Below are 23,164 nucleotides of genomic sequence, written 5' to 3' on the forward strand. Positions count from 1 at the left end.
GGTGAATGTGTGTGGACGGGGTGGGGTGAGAGGTGGGTGTGGAGATGCATGTGTGTGCACACGGGGCCAGGGGTACGTGCGGACGGTGAATGCCCTTGCGGCGAGGGGACAGTGTTGAGCCTGCCCCCAGACTATGGGGCTCCCAAGTGACACGGCACAGCCGCCTTCCGCCCGCAGGGTTTCTGAGCTGTCCGTCGCCCCAGGGCCCGCCCTCGTCTCTATGGTAACAGGAAAGAGGGAGAGCGGACAGGGAACTTTCACTTGCATCACCTGATCTGGCCCAACAGCCACGTGATCCCATCTCCATCACCGCCATTTTGAAGCAGTGTTCCTAGGGAGGCAAAAAAATCCCCAACAACGTGGGGGCGAGCGAAGCGAGGCGAGGTGGCGGGGAGCGGCCTGTCCCGCGGGGGGCCCGGCAGGTACAGTGTAACCAGCGGGGCGTGGGCGGGACGCAGGCTGCGGCGGTGGCGCGGCAGGAAGCGGAGACCATGTGCACACCCTGCGCCCCTCCGCCCGGCTCAGACTTGGGCTGCCCGCTATGCCTTGACCTCCCCCGCTTCCCCGACTCCTCCGCCCGCGGCCTCTGCCCAGGCCACCCGCTCCTTCGGCCGTCGGGAAACCGCTTTTCCCCCTGCGATCTGACTGGGCTCAGCACCGGCCCCCGGGGGCTTGGTGCCCGCGCCCCGTAGTGGGGTCTGCGGTCACACCCTGGCTGCGCGCTATGCCCAGCGCTTGCCTCGCCCCTTCCTCTCGGTGGATCTCTCACCCACCTCTGCGCCTGAACGACGTGTTCTGCCCTGGACGGCTGCTTGTGCCGCGGGAGAGTGGGGGCGGGGGGGACATTGAGTAAGCCGGAGAGGAGGTTGCATGAGGCGCGATTGTGCGAGAGGAAGGTTGAAACATCATGATCGAAATGGGGAGTTTTGGAAGTCTCCAGCAGGGGGAAATGTGCCCTCACCACTGCTTACCTCACCATCATCTGCCACCCTGAGCGTGGTTTAAACAAGCCTCGGGTCGTTCCCGCAGCTCCTTCCCGGGGGCGAGGGGATGCAACCAGATGCTGCAACCACTGTGCAGTTAGCAAAAATCTGAATGGACCAAATCCGATTAATTTTCGTCCCAGATGGCTATTTTGAAATACAGGAATAAGAAAACCGAATTGCTGCTTGACTGTATCTCCTTCCACTCCCCCTCAGAGAGGGATTGATAGGAGAAGCCTCAAGTAGGGGTACCATATTTAAGATTCCCAGAAAAGCCAGGGGAGGAGAGCTGAAGAGGGTGCCCATGACAGGGTTACTCAGTGGCGTTGGGGGAGCTCTGTCATTCTTTGTCAGGGGGACAAGCTAGCTAGTGCAAGCCCATGTGTAAGGACAGGCATCAGTTAGTGCCTCTTAGTGTGACCCCCTCACCCACAGCTGGGAGCTGGAACCTGAGTGGGCAGGGTACTGCAGCTTTTGTGGGAGGGTAATGAACCAACCATCTGCCAAGGTAGGGGAGGGACTGACTGAGGGCTCCTTTTAAGCTACAGCATCTGCTCTGCAGAAAACAGGACACTTTCTGTTATTTGAAAAGTCCACTCCAGGCAAAGGATGGATACTCAGAAAAGAGGCAAGGGCAGTAGGGATTTTTTTTTTTTTTTTGCTTTAAATTATTGTGTAAAGCAGAAGTTGGCCTATCCTAGAACTGAGGGTATTTGAAAGGAAAATATTAGTTATGCCTTTGAAATACACACTGCACTAAGGTGTGTTCTACTACTTCAGTCTAGAGAAGTTTCACATGGGTCTAGATCCTTCAAATTGGCAGCATAGGTGGATCCTTAACTTTGACTGGGCTACATGAATAGCATAGGTCCATACTGAGAGTTCTGAATACAAGATGGGAACTTTCTCTTTTGTCTAAATGCAATTGATGCTTTAGAGTTTTCGCTTATTTTGCAATCTTTAGAAATAAAAATGGTGTCTCTTCAGGATCACTCCAATGAAAAACAGAATATAGCACAAAAGTTTCTTTGTAGACACAGCTTGGAAGTCTAGTAAGCAACAGTAACTTTAGCTGTAAAAATACAAATCAGCGCTGAGGTTTGCTTTTTTCATTTTTGGTGCAGATATTAAAGATTATTATAGTCTGAAGATTAGAAAAAAACTTTTTTAGTTTGACTGATTTTGCATAAAATTATTTCTACTGTATAGAATTTTCCCTCTGTTTCTATACTTCTATCATACAAAAGTAACCAAATACTTTTTCTAGTAGGAAATAAACAAATGGTAAATCCACAGAAATTAGCTGGAGTACCTAAAGGAAGGCATAGTACTGAAAACTGCTTTTAACTCACACACTTAGAAATTGATGGATCTCCATTCCAAACGGCTAAATGTAGTGCCTTGCATGTTGAATAGTAACAATCTTGTTTTGATAGTGTATAGACTAGCTCTGCTTCCTCTCTGTTACTATTCAACTTAGAAATTGACTTTTCCTTTTTTTTTTTTCCCCCCCCCCACAAGTTGACATCATCCTTAAGAGTATGTTTGAGTCTTAAAGAGATCGTACACTTTCCATGGATAGCAGTTGCTTATTTCACCCCAGGGGTCAGTAAGCCACGGCACAGGTCCCAACAGTGGCACATGAGCCAATTTTCATCAGCATGCAAGGCAGGAACTCAGCCCTGCCCCTTCTCCCCCACGCAGACAGGAGCTTACTCAATTCCGTGCCACCTGTGGATTAACAAAAAAATCAGCTACCCCCACCCACATATCTTGATTTATTTACTGATGAAGCTATTGTAAGTAGAACTATTAGTGACCTTAAGAAGCATCACTGGCAGTCGGACTGTACATAGAGATCAAAAGGTCAAATTTCAGCTCTGTGCCTCAGAAAGGTTGCTGACCCCTGTTCTACCTTAACAGTTGTGGCACCTGTTAAAAATCTATGAGATAAACGTCTAAGAATTATATTCTGCTAAAAATCCTGTTGAAGTTACTTTACTTAGATTATAAATATTATTTAAAATATCTAATCTAAAAATTTAAACAATGGAGGGCAAGTCAGTCTATCAGCTTTATTATTCTTATTACTCTGTTAACGTAGTAGCCATTTCTGTTGTTTCCAAACTGTATGTGAAAAGGGTGTATTTATGTCTAGATTAATTCTGTGGCTACACCTAAACTATCAAAAATGAAAGAACAGAAGGCAAAGCATACTTACTCTTTCATGATGAAGTAATTCACATTTTTTCAGTTTAACAGTAGCTGAAATTCACTAGAGATATGTTGTCACATTGATTTCTGTTAAGAAGATACTGATCTTGAATTACATAACCTGCCCACGTGATATTCTTCTGTCCTATATAGAAGTTTTGTAAGACACATAAGACGTTTCAGCCCTATGTTACAGATCTGACATTTCAGCGGGGCTCTGCACAGAATTTACCTGCATAGATCTGATTGAAGGCTCACAGCCTTGAATTATTTTTGTAATTACTAAAGAATCTAATGAGTCTGGGTTTTTAAGATAACATTTGTATCTTTTAAAAATGGATTTAACCACTTCTGAGTGGCTTTGGTTCTTAAATATTTTTCAGACATAGTGTCAATAATTAAATAGAAAAGATCATTGTAGTTTGTCCTAATAATGCACATTTTAGGTTATATCCTGAATATTTATTTCATTTTTCAGTTTAATTACTTGAAGTATATAACAGGTGAATGGAATTAGCACTGCACATTTCTTTACTTTGATTATATTTGATATATTATCATCCTATAAGCGCTGATGTGGCTTGAATTTGGCATATGTGCTTCTAATAAATAAGAACTTAAATCTTTAAAAATGTCATTTAAATAAAATGTTTTAAAGACAAACTTATTTTTGAAACGTTGTTTATGCAGAAGATCGGAAACTCTTCACCTCCTCCCCTGAACCATTTCAACTTTATGTTTACAATAGAAAAACAATAACTGCATTTTAAATAAACTAATTTGATGTCAGTGTTAAATACATTGTAATCTGAAGGGAAAATATCTCTGACCAGCATTTCTGTGGGGACTGGTGTTAATTCTGACATTATTATGCATGTTAATTATGAAATATTCAAAAAATTGTAGCATTTGTCAGGGACATACCCACAACCTGCTCATTATTTTTCTTCAACTGGTAATGTACTATGGTAACTCTGTTAAAATAAGTTCTCTTTTGTTTATTTTTCTGTAGAAACTTGCAAAACAAATATGTACGTAAACCCAACAAAGCTTCTGGTTCTGTATACACCCCATAAATACTTTTAATCCTGTAAGTAGTTGCACTGATATCATTTGAAAGAAGTCCAAGCTGTGAAGTTCTTACTTGTTTTAATTTATTCAGTGGAATGGACTTTTTTCTGTACTGAAGCAAGGGGAGGAGGGAACTGTGGTGTGATAGTAGATTCCAAGATTTACCATGGAGGAGACTTTTCATTGGATTTAAACAGATCCTTAAAAATGAATATGTGAAATCTTGTAAATAAAGAAGTGTTGCTATGGACCTTAAAAACAGTAAATTGGCAGTAACAAGTAACTACCATTGACCTCAATGCAGAGTATTGTATGTATTTCCCTTTTGGAAAGAACAAAAAAATCTGTGAGTGCTCTGAAACACATTACAAAGCAAGAAATATATATAGGGCCGTACCAAATTGACACCCATGTAAAATATATCATTGGCTGTGAAATCTGGTGTCCTCCCATGAAATCTGGCCTTTTGTGTGCTTTTTACCCTATATTAGTGTTCCTTAAACTTTCTGAGACCACGGAACACCAAACAATACTATGTTTATTGCAGAACACCTTTGAAAATTTTCTTCAAAACACAATTGTTGTCAGACTTAAAAAAAAAAGCGGCAACATATTCAGGAAAAGCAAAATGAAGTAATTTAATCAGGTATCATAGCAAAGAAGTAGTAACATTGTGTCTGGTTTTAACAACAGAAAATATATACCATCTGTGTATGATATCAAAAAAGCATCAGACACTCACAACACACCCGCATGTTGTTCATGAAACACCAGTGTGCTGTGGAACATAGTTTAAGAAACGCTACCCTATACTATATAGATTTCAGGGGTGAGATCAGCATTTCTTAAATTGCAGGTCCTGACCCAAAAGGGAGATGGTCGGAGGGGAAGAATCACAAGGTTATTTTAGGGGATTGCAGTATTGCTACCTTTACTTATGTGCTTATTTCAGAGCTGGGCAACTGCAGTGCAGTGGTTGTAATGGTGGCTGGGTGCCCAGCTCTGAAAGTAGCACCCCACCAACAGTAGTCCGGAAGTAAAAGTGGCAATACCATGCCCATATCATCCTTTCTTGTGTAGTGCTTGGCATCCAGAGATGGTGGCCACTCTCTAAAGCTGCATCTGCATGACAGCCCTATTTCAAAATAAGATATTTTGATATGGATATTTTGAAATATCTTATTTTGAAATAACAGAGCTAAACACAAAATTCATTTTGAAATAGCATTTCTAGTCCATAATGGCATTTCAGAATAGTGCCATTGGAACTCATTATGGTATATTTCAAAATAGGTGTTATTCCTCAGGGAATGAGGTTTACTGCAGTCGAAATAATGCACCCATTATTTCAAATTTATTTTGAAATAGCATGTGTCAGGCAGACAGTGCTAAAATTATTTCAAAATTAACATCTTATTTGGAGATAACTTGGCTGTGTAGACAGTTTATGGGCCCATACTTGCAGGCTGTTACTCAGTATTGCTGCTGGCCATAGCTGTGCCTTCAGAGCTTATTTCCTGACCAGCAGCTACCACTCTTCCGCTGCCCAGCTCTGAAGGCAGTGTTGCTGCCAGCAGCTGCACAGAAGTAAGGGTAGCAATGCCATAACCCCCATACAATTACCTTGTGACTGCCCCTTCCCCCCACAACTCCTTTTTGGGTCAGGATCCCTACAGTTACAACACCATGAAATTTTAGATTTAAATACATGAAATCAGCAAATTTATCATCTTAAAAATTGTATGATGATGAAATTAACTGAAATGGACCGTGAATTTGGTAAGGCCCCAAATATATGTATGCCCAATAGAAAGCATCAGGGAAAATATCAGAACAAAACTAGTCTTAACTTTCCAATAAAGACCATATTTTCTAACGATGACAACTTTTCCGAAGAAGGTTCATGTAAGATGAAGGAAAGGAATGTGCAAGTGGCCCATAGCATTGGCTACAATAATTGTTTAAAAAAAAAAAAAAAAAAAAAACACACCCACAATATTTGAGTTCATTCCCCGACACCAGAGAAATGCTTGTGAAAGGAACCTACTTCTCCCGTGTGTTGGGCAAGAATAATTTTTAAAGGCTCAATTTCAAACTAATCTTATTTCAATTAATATTATCAATTTGTAGTCAGTGTTACTACTAGACTTCAGTGATATTTATCAGCATATCACCCAGTGGTTCCCGTGCCCTCTCCCCCTTAATGTCACCTATCGCCCCCTTGACATGTGAAGAGCTGACCGTGTATTTTTCTTAATTTACTGAGGCATGCCTACAGCAGAACTTTTGTGTGCTTTGAGTTACATCAGAAGAACTGGAATGCAACTTGTCTCTCATGCTCCATCACCACTACGAGAAATTCTGTTTTCTTAAATTTGATGTTGTAACACTGGGTTTTATACATTCGAGTTTGAGTATCCGCACCTCCCCACAAAGTTGAGTTACTGCTGCCACACTAAACCGCCAAAGATCGACTGTTGCAGCAGTGCATTGTGGGAACCTATTCCACAGTTGCTTCAGTCTTATAACATTTTGGGTTATTTTTGCTGGTGCAGTATGGGAAAAAAAATGCCCCACAAGTGGTTGTGGGTATGTGATGTAATTGTCCCACATTGCATTGCCCAAATTCCCCTCATGTGGAAAGCAAATTTCCTTTTTTCCTTCTGGAAAAATAGACAAGTAAGGAGTCACAAAGTGTGTGCGCTCTGGGATCACCCAGGTGGCTATGCCATGTCAACTTGTCCCTCAGTTACTTTTCCCCACTTGAAACCACAGTATGGTATGACCTGTCTGAAGGAAGCCATTTGATAAGGAATTTGCTAAAATAGACAAAGATTGCCAAATTTAACTGAAATCTCTTGCTTTTATAACTGAATTAACAAAGATTTTATGAAAAGCAGATGAAACATCATCTCTGAAAATACTATGGGAACAGATTACTGCTTGTGATATCCTTCTTCCATCATCATTTGAGGAAAAGCAAGGGTACTCATTTAAAACACAGCTTGGTTTCCCGAGTTACTGGTTGAAAGAAAGCTATGGACTAACTGTTAATCCGACTTAAAATCACATGCTGTAGACTCACTGGTTGAACTGCAAATAATAATGGAAACAGTTGAGTTCACTGAAAACAAAAAGTGCTTTCTTGAAATGAAGCCAACTTTCTGAATCCTCAAATGTCATTGATGGGGGCCACTCCCCATATACACGAATGGGTGTGGATTGTAGCTGAGGGACCAGTTGACATGGTCTCTTCAGGGGCTCTCTCTGGTGGGGTTGAGGCCCAGCCCCAAATATCATTGACTGGGGGGGCTGGCCCCCCCACATACAAGGATGGATGAAGATTGTAGCTGAAGGACCAGTTGACATGGTCTCTTCAATGGCTTTCTGTCAGCTCCCGGAACATGCTGCCCCACCGAAAACATAGCAAAGACCAAGGTGCTCAGCTTGTGTTGCTTATGAGGGGCCATCCAGCCACAGAATGGTTCCTACTAGCATGGTGCAGGCACCAGACTTCCCCCTGGCAATAGCCAGCCCCTGAAAATCTTTCCCACCTTTAGAGCCTTCACCATGCAGAAGCCAGGAGATGGTGCTCTCTTGAAGCATAGTCGATACTGCACCACAGGCATGTGGTTTTATTGGGTTGGGGGCTAGCCATGTGATGTGGTTGGGTTGGGGATAGAACCCTGACTGCATGGCACTCGTGGAGGTGGGGAAGGCTACCCTGTGTACAAATGTGAACTGCAGAAAAGAAGTTTCTCAGCCTCTCATACAAGCATGATGCCCACAGCCCAGCCCCCACGTGTTATGGTGGTGTGGGGACTGGCACCATTGCTGGAAAAAAAAAAAACTCTCTGCTTCTCCTGCTATATCCTGTGTAGGGAAGAAGCCATCATCCCCTGCGGGGGCTATTTTTCCATGGCTAGATGCTATCACCATGGTGATCAAAAGAATTAATTCAAAATGGGCCCAGGTGCCGAATTCAAATTTGTGGGCTTCCTGTTACTGACTTCCTGTGTACCTGGAGAGCAGTGGAGATGGAAGTGGCCAGAGCAGACAGACAACCGTGGGGCATTGTGGAATACATATGAAACACTTCTGGAGGCCTATAAAGTCAATTTAAATAAATGCCATTTCCACATTAGCATTAATATGACCTTTTAAATTCAAACTTGGCACTACGCCAACTTGCATAGTTGGTGTAATAAAATCAACCTTAGCATTCCCTAAAATTGACCTCATAGCATTCACAGTGAAGACAGTGAGAATCGACCTTATCATGTAGTGTAGACATAGCCTCAATTATATTGAAGTTATGTTTCCTATGCCCTACATGTGAATAGAAGCCAATTTTTATTACAAAAAATCTTCACCTTTGTACCATTCTCCTATATGAGTTTAAAAGTTCTCTGATTCATACCAGTGAGTTTCTACAGCCCCATTTTAATTCAGCACAGAATCCAGTTATTACTGACTCTCATGAGCCAAGAGCATCTTTCAGTAGCTATAAATACCAGTGTAATGTTTTAATACTGAGTGTTATTTGTTCTGTTCTTAAACTAAAAAGCTCAATCCAGTTTTTGCAAATGACTAAAAATACTATTTCTACATGAATAACTTGTTTGACAAGTTCTAGCCCTAAACAATTGGATGCTTTAATTTAAGAGACACTTCAATTTACTTGTAGTATGGTCCTGCTCTAACAAGTTGCTGTGCAAAAATGGCAGCATATTGCCAGCTCCTTGTCTGCAATTGGAATCATGGCTACCATCTATAGTGAGAAAATCAAGCATATATTATTTTTACTCCTATTAAAGCCAGTCTATTTCTCCTTTTACATCAAAGGTGTGAACTGAAGAAAATTACTTTCAAAATACTGGAATTCCACAGATGTAAATGAAGGTTTAATTTATCCTAAAGAGCTTTCCATTACAGAGAGGAAAATAATGAAAATAAAAGAACACAGGCTGAGTTTGGAAGACTACTGGTTAACAGAAACACATTTCTAATTTTAAATTGAACATATTTACTGTGGAACTCAAATGCCTTTTAGTTACTTTTCAGAAAAGAACTCCACATTAGGGCCGTGTCTACACTAGCCCCAAACTTCGAAATGGCCATGTAAATGGCCATTTCGAAGTTTACTAATGAAGCACTGAAATACAATATTCAGCACCTCATTAGCATGCAGGTAGCCACGGCACTTCAAAATTGACGTGGCTCGCCGCTGTGTGGCTCGTCCCTACAGGGCTCCTTTTCGAAAAGACCCCGCCTACTTCGAAGTCCCCTTTTTCCTATGAGCAGATGGGAATAAGGGGACTTCGAAGTAGGTGGGGTCCTTTCGAAAAGGAGCCCTATCGGGGCGAGCCACGTCAATTTTGAAGTGCTGCAGCCACCCACAGGCTAATGAGGCGCTGAATATGTATTTCAGTGCTTCATTAGTAAACTTCAAAATGCCATTTACATGGCCATTTCGAAGTTTGGGGCTAGTGTAGACATGGCTTAGGTGTAATATATTGGAAACATAATGCTGCGTAAAATTCACATTTCTTCTTCCCAATTCACAATCTCAAATCTTGTTCGTGCTAAAATATGGCCACAAATTTAACCTCTGGCCATACCACATTATGGTCTGTGGTTTATGGTTAATGTTTTTTAAGGAAGTAAAAAGGGAAACAGTTATTGCCTGCAGCTTCCAGAACTACACAATTCTTGAAACACAGTGATTGTTCAGAAATGCTCACTACCGATACAGCTTTATAGTTTGGTAAATATTGCCTTGCTGTCTTAGAAAGTTGGTTTGGGGCTGAGATGTGTTTTCTTTTGTTTTTTTTTAATTTGTACAGTCTTAATGAATAAAGTCATAGCAAAATGATTAATGCAAATAATGCTTGTAGGAGGATTTCATGCCAAAATTTTAGCTGTATTCTGAGGTATTTTGTTACAAATCTATATTCACTTCTGAAAACTTCGTCTGATGAGTAGAAACTGTAATTAATACACTTAGTATGTATTTAAGAGTAGTTCTTCATGCCATATTGATACATACTATTTTGATTTACATGTGATGGATTTATTTATAGTCAGTATCTTTAGATAGGGTTTTTTGTATTCAGGTGTTGGTGACCATGTTGGGGAAAGAGAATATCCACAACACTACAAACCAGCTTACTCATGAAAGTCATCAGCTTACTCTGCTGCTTCATACATTGCTAGTTTGAGGCACACAGATGAAGAGACATGAAAAGGTGCTCTGTCAAGAAGTAACATGGTATACAAAAGGGCGTGTGAATGTTTCCAGACTTAAAATTTTTTTTTTAGTCTAAAACTGGAAGACTAAAATGTTAATGAATTTAGGCTACCATTTTTAGTAGAATTAGGAAATGCGAGTATTTAGCAGTAGTGTGTGTATATATATATATTTGTGTTCTTGTTAAGTAAGCTCATGTTTCATTTCATAATACTTTTTCAGATATTATGGAAGAGGGAAGCAGTATTGCAGTACTGGTGCCAAATATTGGGGAACCGGAAGCTGTACTGATTTCCGAAACAGTAATTGACTCAACACTGGACAGCAGCGAAGATCATGAAAAATGTAAAACGGATCCTCTAATCCATGTTATCCAAAAATTAAGCAGGATAGTAGAAAGTGAGAAGTCACAGAGATGCCTTTTAATAGGCAAAAAACGTTCCCATCCTAATGCTTCAACACCATCTTTTGAGACACAAGATCTTTATGAGAGCCCAGCTAAAACAATGATGTTGCCTGTTATTGGCATTAAAAAGACTGGTGAGCCACAAGCAGATTATGTAACCAATTGTCTGCCACAAAGAAAAAGAAAGGTTATATGCTACCAGTGTAACCTATGTAAATTTCTGTCACCATCTCTTTTTATACTACAAGAACATATAAAACAGCATGGTCAACAGAATGAAGTGATATTAATGTGCTCAGAATGCCATTTTGCTTCTAAAAGTCAAGAAGAACTTGAAGTTCATGTTAGAATTCATCATGAAAATGGTGGCAAAAACCCCATCCAGTCAAAAGTGCAACAATGTGTAACTCTTTCAACTTCATCTTTGCAAGGGGCAGTGGAAGGAATTGTTAAAGTAGGTAATGAACGGGCAGCAAATCTGGACTGTAAAGATATAATTCAGTCTAGTCCCGAGGCTGAAATGGGTAGGAGAAAATGGTATACTTATGAGCAGTATGGTATGTACCGGTGCTTAATTTGTAGTTATACTTGCGGTCAGCAAAGAATGTTGAAAACACATGCATGGAAGCATGCAGGTGAGGTTGATTGTTCCTATCCTATATTTGAAGAAAATGAGCCTGCTAGCTTGTCAGATGCAACTGTAACTCATGCACCACATAGTGGGGATACAATTGTTCTCTCTCTAGAAAATAATGAACTGGATATCCACAGTGACCAATCTCTTCAACTCCAGATTTGTAGCTCTGAGCAAGTGTCATGTAAATCTCCACCAGTGGTAGCAGACGTAAAAGAGGAAGAGGTCCTAAGTCAATCAAGAGCCCTTTCTCCTACTGGAGAACTGCTAGAGGAAAGCATATCGGATACAGAGCAAGATAATTTGATAACTGATAGCCTACTTTCATCAGCACATAAAATCATTAACTGTAGCCCAAATAAAAAAGGTCATGTTAATGTAATAGTAGAGCGCTTGCCAAGTGCTGAAGAAACTGTTTTACAGAAACCTTTTTTAATGAATACTGACATTGAAGCTGAGAAAAAATTAATCTCAGAGGAGTCCCAGGATATTTGTGAAGGGTCTGGTGAAGTTTATCACTCAGATGAAATTGAAGAAGTGGTAATAGGATGGAGTAATAGTGAGAAGAAAGATAATGATTTAATCTCTAATAAAGGCATTGCAGCTGATGAAAATGCCCCTCCTGTGCGAAGAAGAACAAATTCGGAGTCTCTTAGATTGCACTCATTAGCTGCAGAAGCTCTTGTTACAATGCCTATCAGAGCTGCAGAACTAACAAGATCCAGCTTTAGAACCTTTACTGCTATAAACACTTTAGATACTGATGCAGGACAAAGACAGACGGATAGCACTTGTGCAGCCCATTCTAAAATGGTATCATCACTTAAAAGCCCTCCAGAAGGATTAACTAGCTTAAACCAAAGTGACTGTGCAATAATGGAGCTACAAAAGGACAAACCAGAACTATCAGAAGCACCAATTAAAATGGGCATTAGTATGTCACTGCTCACAGTAATTGAAAAATTGAGAGAGAGGACAGATCAGAATGCTTCTGATGATGATATTTTGAAAGAATTACAGGACAATGCACAATGCCAAACTGTGAATGATGTGAACATGCCTGGAAATAGTCTAGTAGAGTACATACCTAATGTAGATCGACCATACCGCTGTCGCCTTTGCCATTATAGCAGTGGCAATAAGGGCTACATAAAACAACACTTGAGAGTTCATCGTCAAAGGCAACCATATCAGTGTCCTATCTGTGAGCATATAGCTGACAACAGTAAAGATTTAGAAAGCCACATGATCAACCACTGCAAAACCAGAATGTATCAGTGCAAGCAATGTGAAGAATCCTTTCATTATAAGGTGAAGTTATTTCCTTTGCATCTTTCTAGAATAGCAGTTTAACTGTTTGCTGCTAATTAACTATTTTACCACTTTTTTAACTAAACTAAATTTAGCCCTAGGAATCAAACTATAGCCTTTGGGCTGCAGTGTCGTTACAAATGGAAACTATTACAATGACTCTAGTACTGCTGTATTATTGCAATGTGCCTTGCAGCTTCAAGTTACCTATTCTCTTAAGTGTCCCTTGTTTCTTTGTGAAAAATACTGAGTCATCATATTGACCTGTTAATGCTCTGCTGCTGGCCTTACAACCTGTAACAATAGCAGGAAGGAATCACAGAATACTAGAGCAGGAAGAGACTTCAGGAGATCAAGCCCAGTCTCCTGCATTCATAGCAGGCCCAAGCACCATCTAGATCATCCCTGACAGATGTCTATATAACTTAAATACCTCCAACGATGGAGATTCCATGACCTCCCTAGGCACTTTATTCCAGTGTGTAATCATGCTGACAGGAAAGTCCCAATATCCAACTTAAACCTCCCATGATGCAGTTTAAATCATTGCTTCTTGTCCTGTCATTAGAGGCTAAGGAGAATACTTTTTCTCCTTCCTCCTTGGAACCATTGTAGGTACTTGAAAGTTGTCTGCTTTTTCTGCTCCAAACTAAACAAACCCAGTTTTTTCCCATCTTCCCTCATAGGTCATGTTTTATAGATCATTAATCATTTTTGTTGCTCTTCGCTGGACCTTCTCCAGTATCTTCACATCTTTCCAGAAATGTAGTGCCTGGAACTGGACACAATGTTCCAGTTGAGGCTTAATCTGTGCAGAGCAGAGTAAAAGAATTACTTCTCATGTCTTGCTTACAAACATTCCTGTTAATGCATCCCAGAATGATGTTTGTTTGGTTTGTTTGTTTGTTTTTTTACAACTGTTTTACACTTGGCTCATATTTAGCTTGTGGTCCACTAGGATCCCAGATCCCTTTCTGCAGTACTCCTTCCTAGACAGTCACTTCCCATTTTATATATGTGAAACATTGTTCTTTCCTAAGTGAAGGATGTTGCATTTGTCCTTATTGAATTTCATCCTGTTTACCTCAGACCATTTCTCCAGTTTGTCCAGATCATTTTGAATTGTAATACTGTCTTCCAAAGCACTGTCAATGCCTCATAGCTTGGTATCACCTGTAAACTTTATATGCGTGCTGTATGTAATTATCTGAATTGTTGATGAATATACCAGACAGAATTGGTCCCAAAACTGATCCCTGTGGAATCCCACTTTTTATCCTTGAGTGAAAGTATTAGGAGGGGATCATCTAGGTAATATAAGAGAGCAGACTTTTAGAGGGGACTGAAGCATGAGCTATAATTGAAAGTGAATACAAGACCAGAGATCATGCTAGAAACATTAGCCCAGAAAAATCTGTGGAGAGGTGAAAATTTCTCAATATTTCATTCTGTTGTTGTCTCGTAGATGTTATACAGGGGACCAAATCTGAAGGATGACATTTAGATTAAAGTACATTACTTCCAAAATTGAGAATTTTTTTCTCCTGGCCAGCAGAAACTGGAATGAGATCCTTCATTTAGCCACTGGATAATTACCAGAAAACATAGGCACTACTTACCTGGTCCACATTTGAACCTTTGATTGTTCCTATTACCAGTCCCAGCTACCCCAGTCCTCTTTTCTCCTTATTTCCCTCCTATCTCCATTCCCCTTACTTTGTTAGGATGAATTACCTCTGATTAGAATTTCATTATTTTAAAGTGTTGCAGCATATAAGTAAGTCAGTCAAAGTTTAATCTTAAAATTATTTTGCATTTAGAAGAATAGGACATTACTTCAACCAGCCACTTTTTTTCCTAATGATCAATTTTGCTTTTTAAAAAACTTGTTGCTTCTTTTCAAATACCTAGGCCGTGTTTACACTAGTTCCCTTGAAATGACACAGACTGGGGAATATCAGTGAGGCACTGCCATGCATATGCAACACCTCATTAGCATAATGACAGCCACACAGATTTCGAAGGTACTAACTTTGAAGCGCTGACAGGCAGTCCAGATGTGGATACTTTGAAATACGTGCCTAATTTTGAAATTTCCTTACTCCCAAAATGAATTGGGAGAAAGGGAATTTTGAAGTTGGGCACATATTATGCATTGATATTCCCCGGTCCATGTCATTTCCATGTCCCCTTCGAAAAAGGGGGTTAGTGTAGACACGACCCTAATGTATATTCTTTAAAACAGTCAAAAGCATTTTTCATTGTCACCTTAGTACCATTTGTATGTAATACAGTTAACAGACATTCTGCAAATACGTATGAGTTGATGTATAAATGTAAATATAATTTTTGCACGTTAGTGCAACATGAATTGACTAATGTGTCTGTATAGAGTTTATACTTAAAATGCTTTAGGGAAAGTTTATTTTTGTTTCTTTTTAAACAGAGTCAGCTGCGCAATCATGAGAGAGAGCAACATAGTCTTCAGGATCTCCTCTCAACAGCAACATCTCACAAGCTAACAGTTTCCAGTGAGGCAGGTGAAAGAGAAGGTACTGTATATACATTTTAACATGCGTTACTGGTGTGTTGTATTTATGAGCTTGAGTTTCTCCAAATTTCCACTTAGGCAGAACATTGCTGTGCTTACTCTCAGCCTAAATGTTTGTAGGGCTTTCAAAAGACAAGGCTTGTGAAAATTGCATGTTTTTAACATGCCCTGTCACCATTTAACAAGCAGTGTCTTCTACCAGTTAAAATCTTGTGTCTGTCTGTCTGTCCTGGGACAGCTCAGACCACTTATTTTTAAAAATATCAGTTGCTGTGGGCATAGTCTTTTATGGACTATTGTCCTTTGAATTTTATGAAATATTTTTAAAATTGAAGAGTGTGTGAACAGGGTATTTTAAGCTAAGTTTTAAATAACTCAAGAGTTATGGAAAATCAGATAAGCACACTCACATGAACACATTATTGAATTATTATTTTATTGTATTTTCATTGTGCAGGTATTTATCATAATATTTAAGTATGGTAGGTAAAATATATCTCCCATTTGACATGAGGGGGAATAAATACATAATGCATTTTGTTTCCTCTACCACTCTTAGTTGGTCTTTTTTACTTAGCTTGTAAGCTCTTTGGAGCAGGAACAGTCTCCTAGAGAGAGAGAGAGTGTGTGTGTACACACACACACACTTAGCACAATGGGATCCAGATCTCAGTTAGGACATCCAGCTGCTGCTGTAATACATATAACAAAGTGGCTAAAGGGCCCAGTTTTGTCACCCTTACTCATGTTCAGTAAGGACAAAAGTAATACCAAGGAAATCAGTGGGACTACTCATGGAGAATGATACTGTTCAATGTGAGCAAAAGTGGAGTGTTAGTAATTTGCCCAAAGTCATGTGGTAAATATCAGAAGTATAGTTAGAACTATAGCTCCTGGCTCCCAGTCACGTTACGAGACCATGCCGACTCTTAACATAAGAAAACACAATATATATATCACCAGCTCTGAATAAAATTATCCCTGTTAGCTACTTTTATACCCTTCTTGAAACCAGTGAGGATTTAAGAATATATAACATTTCCAGGAGATGGAGCTTCAGGGTTTTTTTACCTTTTCAGAACCAAGTTTAAGAGAATGTTGAATGAGTTTTCTAAAGGCTGTGATATTGTTGGTTGGGTTTGTTTGTATGTTTCTTGGTGGGGCATGAGTATGCAGGAAGAACTGCTTCGTGGGAGGAAAAAGCACTCTTCAAGCACAGTCGCCATTCTTCCGAAGAAACAGTATGGCAGTTTTTGGTGAAGTGATGGAAAATAAAGCTGTGGCCACACTAGCCCCTCCTTCTGGAGTGGCTATGGTAATGTGGCCGTTGAATATGCTAGAGGCACTCATGAATATGCATTTCTCATTAGCATAATGACAGCCGCACATGTTTCGAAATGCCACCACCTGTGTAGCCGGGGGCCTTTCAAAATGGCCCCGATTTTGAAAGCCCCTTCCTCCCATCTGTTTTTTGGAAGAAGTGGCTTTCAAAATCAGGGGTTCCTTTCAGAAGGCCCCCTGCTACACAGGCAGTGGCATTTTGAAATTGGCAGTTTCGAAGCATGCGTGGCTGCTATTATGCTAATGAGAAACTGCATATTCATGGCATGCCTCATTAGCATATTCTGAAGTGCCATATTACCATAGCCACCCTGGCAGGAGGGATTAGTGTGGCTACAGCTTGAGCATTCCTGCTTTTGCTTTGGTGGTGGTTTGCACAGCTGTGACTATTGCCATTATCAATGTTTGCAGTTGTTTAATCCAAGATTTAAAAAAACAAAAACAGGACTAATGATTTTGGATGCCTCAATGTTTGAGTGCCTAATTTGAGAAACCTGAAGGGGCCTTGATTTCTGGTTGGTGTTGAGTATCGACTTCAGAAGATCAGACCCCATTTAAGGTGTTCCTGTTGAAAACCCCAAGCATGAGAGAAAAAACTACTAGTGTGTTTAGATTGTAACTCCCTAATAATGACAGACTGTAGTAATAAGTTGTATTATAGAAGCACCTGTTTCTGTTGGCAGAATAACCATCATTATCTCCTCCCCCTGCCACCCCCACACTACATAGATTCCTTCCCAAACCTCCCATAAAGGGATGCAGGGGGGGAATAATTCCAGATTGGCAATTTAATTACAGCCCTGGACATAGTATGGATCATAACTAAACTGAATTAAATCTAAACTACTGATTAGTACAAGTAATTGCTCCTAATTGTGTGTTGACTGGTGGTTAGCCATTTCTAACTATAATCAATTTATTTAACAAAACAATAACTAATACCTATTAGAAAATAAATTCAGACTGAAATTCATTCCCACTAGCGGAGCCTAGCCTGTGAACGCTGTCGTAGAAAGTTCACTGAAGTGGAAGTGCAGAGGCAGAAGCCATTCATAGTTTTTGCTGTGCTGGAGGATCTGGACCTTGCTGCTATCTTGTGTTGGACCAAAAGCTGGCTAATCTCCAGAACATACAAATATATATCCACCTGTATGAATGAATGTAAAAGTGCTTTATACAAACATAATAGGGCTGCCCCCCTGACTTCATGGAAGGTGGTTTTTTTGTACAGCTGAGAGTACATTGTGGGAAAGTTCTGGTATACCTTGCTTTCATGAGTTGAAGCCTGAATCAAAGAATGTAGACCCAGTATCATTCCATGTCACTTTATCTTGTGGGTATCTTGGAACATAGAGCAGTTTTCCATCATGTGTTTCAGTTTAGGGATGGAGCAAAGTTAAGCATATAGAGCAAGCGGGGAACCTTATTTTTGGTTGGGAGCCACTGACACACAGAAGTGGGCGGGGGGGGTCACATAACTAAGCAGCAAAAAACACCAACAATAAGAAAAGCACAACTTCCTTCATTCCCCTCACACACTAGCCCCAGATCCTAGGGGAGCCAGGGCTGGTAGATTTGTGGCCCCAGGCTCTGGGGTGGGGCTAAAATGAAGGGTCCAGTCTTGGAGGGAGCTGCCAGGAAGTGGGCTGGCTATGGAGGATCTGGGCAGAAGTGGGGTGGAAGAATGCATTGGGAGTGGGGGATCTGAGCAGGAGTGGGGTACAGGAGCAAGTCGGGGTGAGTGTAGGAACAGACTGAGGGTGGGAGTCTGAGTTAGAGGAGGTACAGGAGCGGGCTGGGTCTGAAACAGTGGTAGGATGCAGGAGCAGGCTGGTGGCAGATCTGTGGTGGGAGTGGGCGTAAGATCAGGCTGACGGTGGAGGTCTGAGCAAGAATGTGTGCAGAATCAGACTGCGGGCAGGTTCTCCACGGTAAGGGTGCAGGAGCAGTCTGGAGGTGGGGTCGGGGTGGGAGAGGGTTGCAGGAACTGTCTGGGGATGGGGATCTGGGTGGGACGGGGTGCTGGTTTGCAAAACCTTAAATTAAAAAAAAAATACTTCAAAAGCATTGTTTGTCTAACTATGGGACAAACTGAAAGGAAACATACAGGAAGTGGGTTTGATATGTTTAATTATAAGAGGCTCTATGCCCTAAAGAATCAAACAGAACAAGTTTGTGCACTTGCACATCATGCCATTAAATGTAAAGTAAGAGTTTCTTTAATTACATTTAGAAAATCATAGCTTTGCTGTGTTAAATCTTGAAAAAATGTTGCTTCCCTGTTGGCACTAATTTTGGTTCCCTGTTTTTAAACTTGTTAGCTGCAGGGTGTATATACCCTGCAACTCCACTTTTACCCATGCTCTGGCACACTCTTTATGTAGAATGCTCTGCAAACATTTAAACCCCCTACTCCGTCAGTTTTTACTATCTGAAACAGATCTAGTTGTAACAGGACCAGAGCTTTTATCTTACAAATTAAAAGAATATGTAAAAATTCTTAAACAGTACAGGTTGAACCTCTGTAGTTCAACATCCTCTGGACCCGAGTGGTGCTGAACCAGAGAATTTGCTGAACCACAGGAGATCAAGACATCTGGCTAACTAAAATCATGCAAGATCAGAGAGTCCCAGACTAGAGAGGTTCAAGTTGTATTTGTAAACTATCAGATATTAATTTTAGCAGTGGTTATAATCAAATGATAATTGGCAACTGGATCTTTGGAGATTTTAAATCTTAAGAGTTTCATTCAAACTTCCTTTATTCTTCCAAGGTTTCTTCCATGAATGTTTCCATCCCTTAACCATGCCAGAGAAGGGGAGCTCAGTCTGAGCTGTTTCTTGACACTCCTGCATCCACTCATCTCCCTTCTCCCACACAAAAGAAAATGCTTCTGGAGTCTTGTCCACAAAAACTGGTTCAACCTGTTCAGCTTTTGGGACTCAGCAAATTGTATTATCCTGTCCACTCGAGAAATTATTAAAATAAATCTAATAGTTTCAGTTGCTCCCCTTCTGCTAGTCTTCACGCCCATTTCCCATACCTCAGCTAAGGGGAGTAATTCAAGAAATTAGTGAGGAAGCATTGATCAGGGTTCTTCATCTTCCCCCCTCCTCCCCCAGCCAAATTGGCAAGACCACCATTGTACATGAATGGAACAGAAGACATTGCTAAGATCACAGCATCTTTCCATGAAGAATCTCTTATCCTAGGACTGATTTCTATGTCCTATTTCAGAATACTTGAGCCTGACAGCCTGACTTTTGAATGGCAAATCTTAAGACTCCCAACCTCACACAGGCATTTTATGCTCTTAAGCCTTCACAAGGACAAAAAACTCTCCTTTAAAAAAATAGAAGGATAACGTGGGAAACCAGACAGTTTTTTTTCTGGATTTCTTCAAAAGCTGGACTGATCCTGATTCTAAGACTTCCCACTGTCATTTAAAGCTAAAACATAAGATGCAGTATAAAACACAGGCTCATGTAAAATAGTAACAGAGAGATAGCCGTGCTAGTCTATATACTATGAAAACAAAAAAGCAGTCCAGTAGCACTTTAAAGACTAACAAAATAATTTAAGTGATGAGCTTTTGTGGGACAGACCCACTTCTTCAGCTCATAGCCACACCAGAACAGACTTAATATTTAAGGCACAGAGAACTAAAAATGGTAATCAAGGTTGACAAATCAGAAAAATTATCGAGAGGCTGCTGAACTCTTTTATATTCAAATTCGGTACATCAAAATGTGGTTTGAGCCAGGATGACAATTTTCTAGCTCATTATAGGGGCTCTTTTACAGACTTTGGTTTATCTAATTCTTGACTTTCCCACCTCTTTCTGCCCCTCTGCTCTCTGCTTTGCTTACCTTGATAATATTTCTGATTTAATCAACCTTGATTACTATTTTTGGTTCTCTGTGCCTTAAATATTGAGTCTGTTCTGGCATGGCTATGAGCTGAAGAAGTGGGTCTGTCCCATGAAAGCTCATCACCTAATAAGTTATTTTGTTAGTCTTTAAAGTGCTACTGGACTGCTTTTTTGTTTTCATAGGCTCATGTAAGTGTCTTTTGTATTGCCTACTGGTGTCAGGGTTCCTTATGGCAGCATATTTATCCAAGCCAACCGATAAACCTTTCTTCCCTATCTAGAATCTGTGAGCAATGGCGTTAGCTCTCCCTCCTATTCATTCAACCTGATTGTATCTAACTCGTTGCTGGGTAGGTGAGGAAGGAAGAGATTTGCTTCCTGATCACAATCATGTGAGCAAAAAGCTTTTGAAATCTCTGTTCTGACAAGATTTGAGCCTTATTATTGCTTCCAGCAAAGGACAAACTTGTCCTTCAGTCTCATTCACATCAACTTTCCTTTCATATAGGTGGTTCAGGGATTCCTCTCTGTTCCACTTGGAAAGTTATCCAGTGATCTATACCTTGGCTCTTTCAAGGCTAAATGTATGTCTCTAACACAGGTATTACTAAATAAAATCTACTAATAAGAGTTTGGTATGAGAATGGAAGGATTGTAACAAAGCGCCAGAAACTTGCTGATTAGTCTGGACTACTTCCCAATATTTGCAAGAAAAGCACATTTTAAATGTCTTAGATTTGCTGAAAGGTCAGTCCCAGAAAGGAAATCCTTAAGTAGTCATACTGAAAACAATTTTTTTTTCTTCTGTATACACTTATTTTCAGTTCTTACAAAAATCTAGATTCTCTCAGTAGTGGTTTCTCATATATCCTAAATCTAAAGAGTCTCAAACTCTTCTAAAATGATGGAGTACAAATGGATCTCTTAGCCAGACCTCCTTCAGCAAGCTTTTGATTTTTTGTTCTGTTAATTTTTTTCTTCTTTGTTAGTGCCAATCTGTTGCTTTGATTTGATTCTGCAGTGCAGTGAAAATGCTGAGCCCAGCAGTTCTGTAGCATCACTTCATAACATTAGAAATTTGGGATTATCTCCTGACTGCAGGAACCAGAGAAGGGGAGAGGCTGGATTGTGAGAGAGAATACACTTCATAAAAGCTTAATAGCTTTATTAAATAGCAGGGAACATGGAGAAGAACACTGGTAAACTAAATTTATATTTATTATGTAGAGCTGTCCATTTCTAGTTTGCTTCATTATTGAAATATCACTGCAAAATGTTGATAATTCATGTTTCGTAACATTATTCAGTGCCAAAACAGCTTCTTCTATTAGAAAATCATGTTTCTAAAACAATTAAAATGTATTGCATACAGGGAATATGACTTCAGTCCAGAAACTCTATACATGTGATATATGTGACTACACAAGCACAACATATGTTGGGGTACGAAATCACAGACGGATTCATAACTCTGATAAACCATACAGGTGAGTGTCTTAATTGTTGTTCACTATTGCTGGGCTTTAGAACTATAATTAAAAAGTTTACATTGCTGATGTGTTTCTTTTAAAGAAAGTTAAGGGCATCATTGTAGAAAACATGTAATATCCTTTAAAGTTTTACTAAGAAGTAAATTAAATTACTCCATTAAAAATGGAGCTGCTGGCTCACTCAAAATACATGGTTAAAATCCAGTAAGTTTCTTGCGATGGTGTTACAGTATGTATTTTCAGTTATACATGTCAGCTGTGTTTCCTGACTGTGAAGCAAAACAAACAACAGACAGTTTGGTGGGGGAGATGAAAATGTTACTGAAAAATTTTGGGAAGAAGGGGCCTCTGGAAGAAGCACATCCTTCCAGAAGCTCCACCAGGGCCATGCTTCTACACGGCATTTTGGAGTCCGAAAGAACGGTCTTCCGCACTCCAAATCACGTGACATTATGCTAATGAGGCACGGGGAATTTGCATCCACGCCTCATTAGCATATTTTGCTCTGTGGATTAGCACAAAGGAAGTGGCCTGTGTAGAAACGGCCTTTGAGTCCAAGGTGAAAAGTATCAAACTTGAGAATAACTCCAATTCAGATGTCTCCCTTTGTAATCTGGTGTTTATCTGCATTGTAGAATGCAGTTTTGTAGTTTACATGTAGTTTAAGACTTCGCTGTTATCCCAGGCCTAGACTTCTCTCTCCAGTTTAGCTCTTATCCTCCTGTGTACACAACTGCTTTCCTTATTATTCATACCCACCTTTGTTCACATCACCTGTCATCTAGATTCCCTCTGTCCACATAGGTTCATTTCTGCCTTACCTTTCAGTTCAGAGCTCTGTTTATAGGTTCCTTGGTCTTTGTTCAGTTTAATGTCCTTCCCCAACCCATGGTGTGTAAATAAATAAAATACATATGCTGTTGTGTCAAACAAACATTTCCCCATCTTTCTGTAAACTCCTCTAGCCAGAATCAGGAACACTTCCTGTCCATCTTTTAGCTCAGTTTTTTCACTTCCCAACATCCTGTGTGCACTCGGTCG

At 40.2% G+C, this 23,164-nt stretch overlaps 1 protein-coding gene across 3 annotated transcripts in view; it reads left to right on the plus strand.

Moving 5' to 3' along the window:
- The first annotated feature begins 310 nt into the window (after positions 1–310).
- Positions 311–23,164, plus strand: part of ZNF507 (zinc finger protein 507) — a 38,564-nt gene continuing 15,710 nt past the window's right edge. The window contains exons 1-4 of one of the 3 annotated variants that reach the window (XM_075008971.1): positions 311–422; positions 10,741–12,869; positions 15,316–15,421; positions 22,006–22,120. In XM_075008971.1, the coding sequence (XP_074865072.1) occupies positions 10,746–12,869; positions 15,316–15,421; positions 22,006–22,120 (2,345 nt within the window). In that variant the 5' untranslated portion in view covers positions 311–422; positions 10,741–10,745. Of the gene's footprint in view, positions 423–4,208; positions 4,288–10,740; positions 12,870–15,315; positions 15,422–22,005; positions 22,121–23,164 lie in introns of those variants that run through there. The other 2 variants (XM_075008972.1, XM_075008970.1) reach the window with 2 other exon arrangements.

The sequence above is a fragment of the Carettochelys insculpta genome, chromosome 14 (genome assembly GCF_033958435.1).
Source record: "Carettochelys insculpta isolate YL-2023 chromosome 14, ASM3395843v1, whole genome shotgun sequence".
Taxonomy (NCBI): Eukaryota; Metazoa; Chordata; order Testudines; family Carettochelyidae; genus Carettochelys; species Carettochelys insculpta.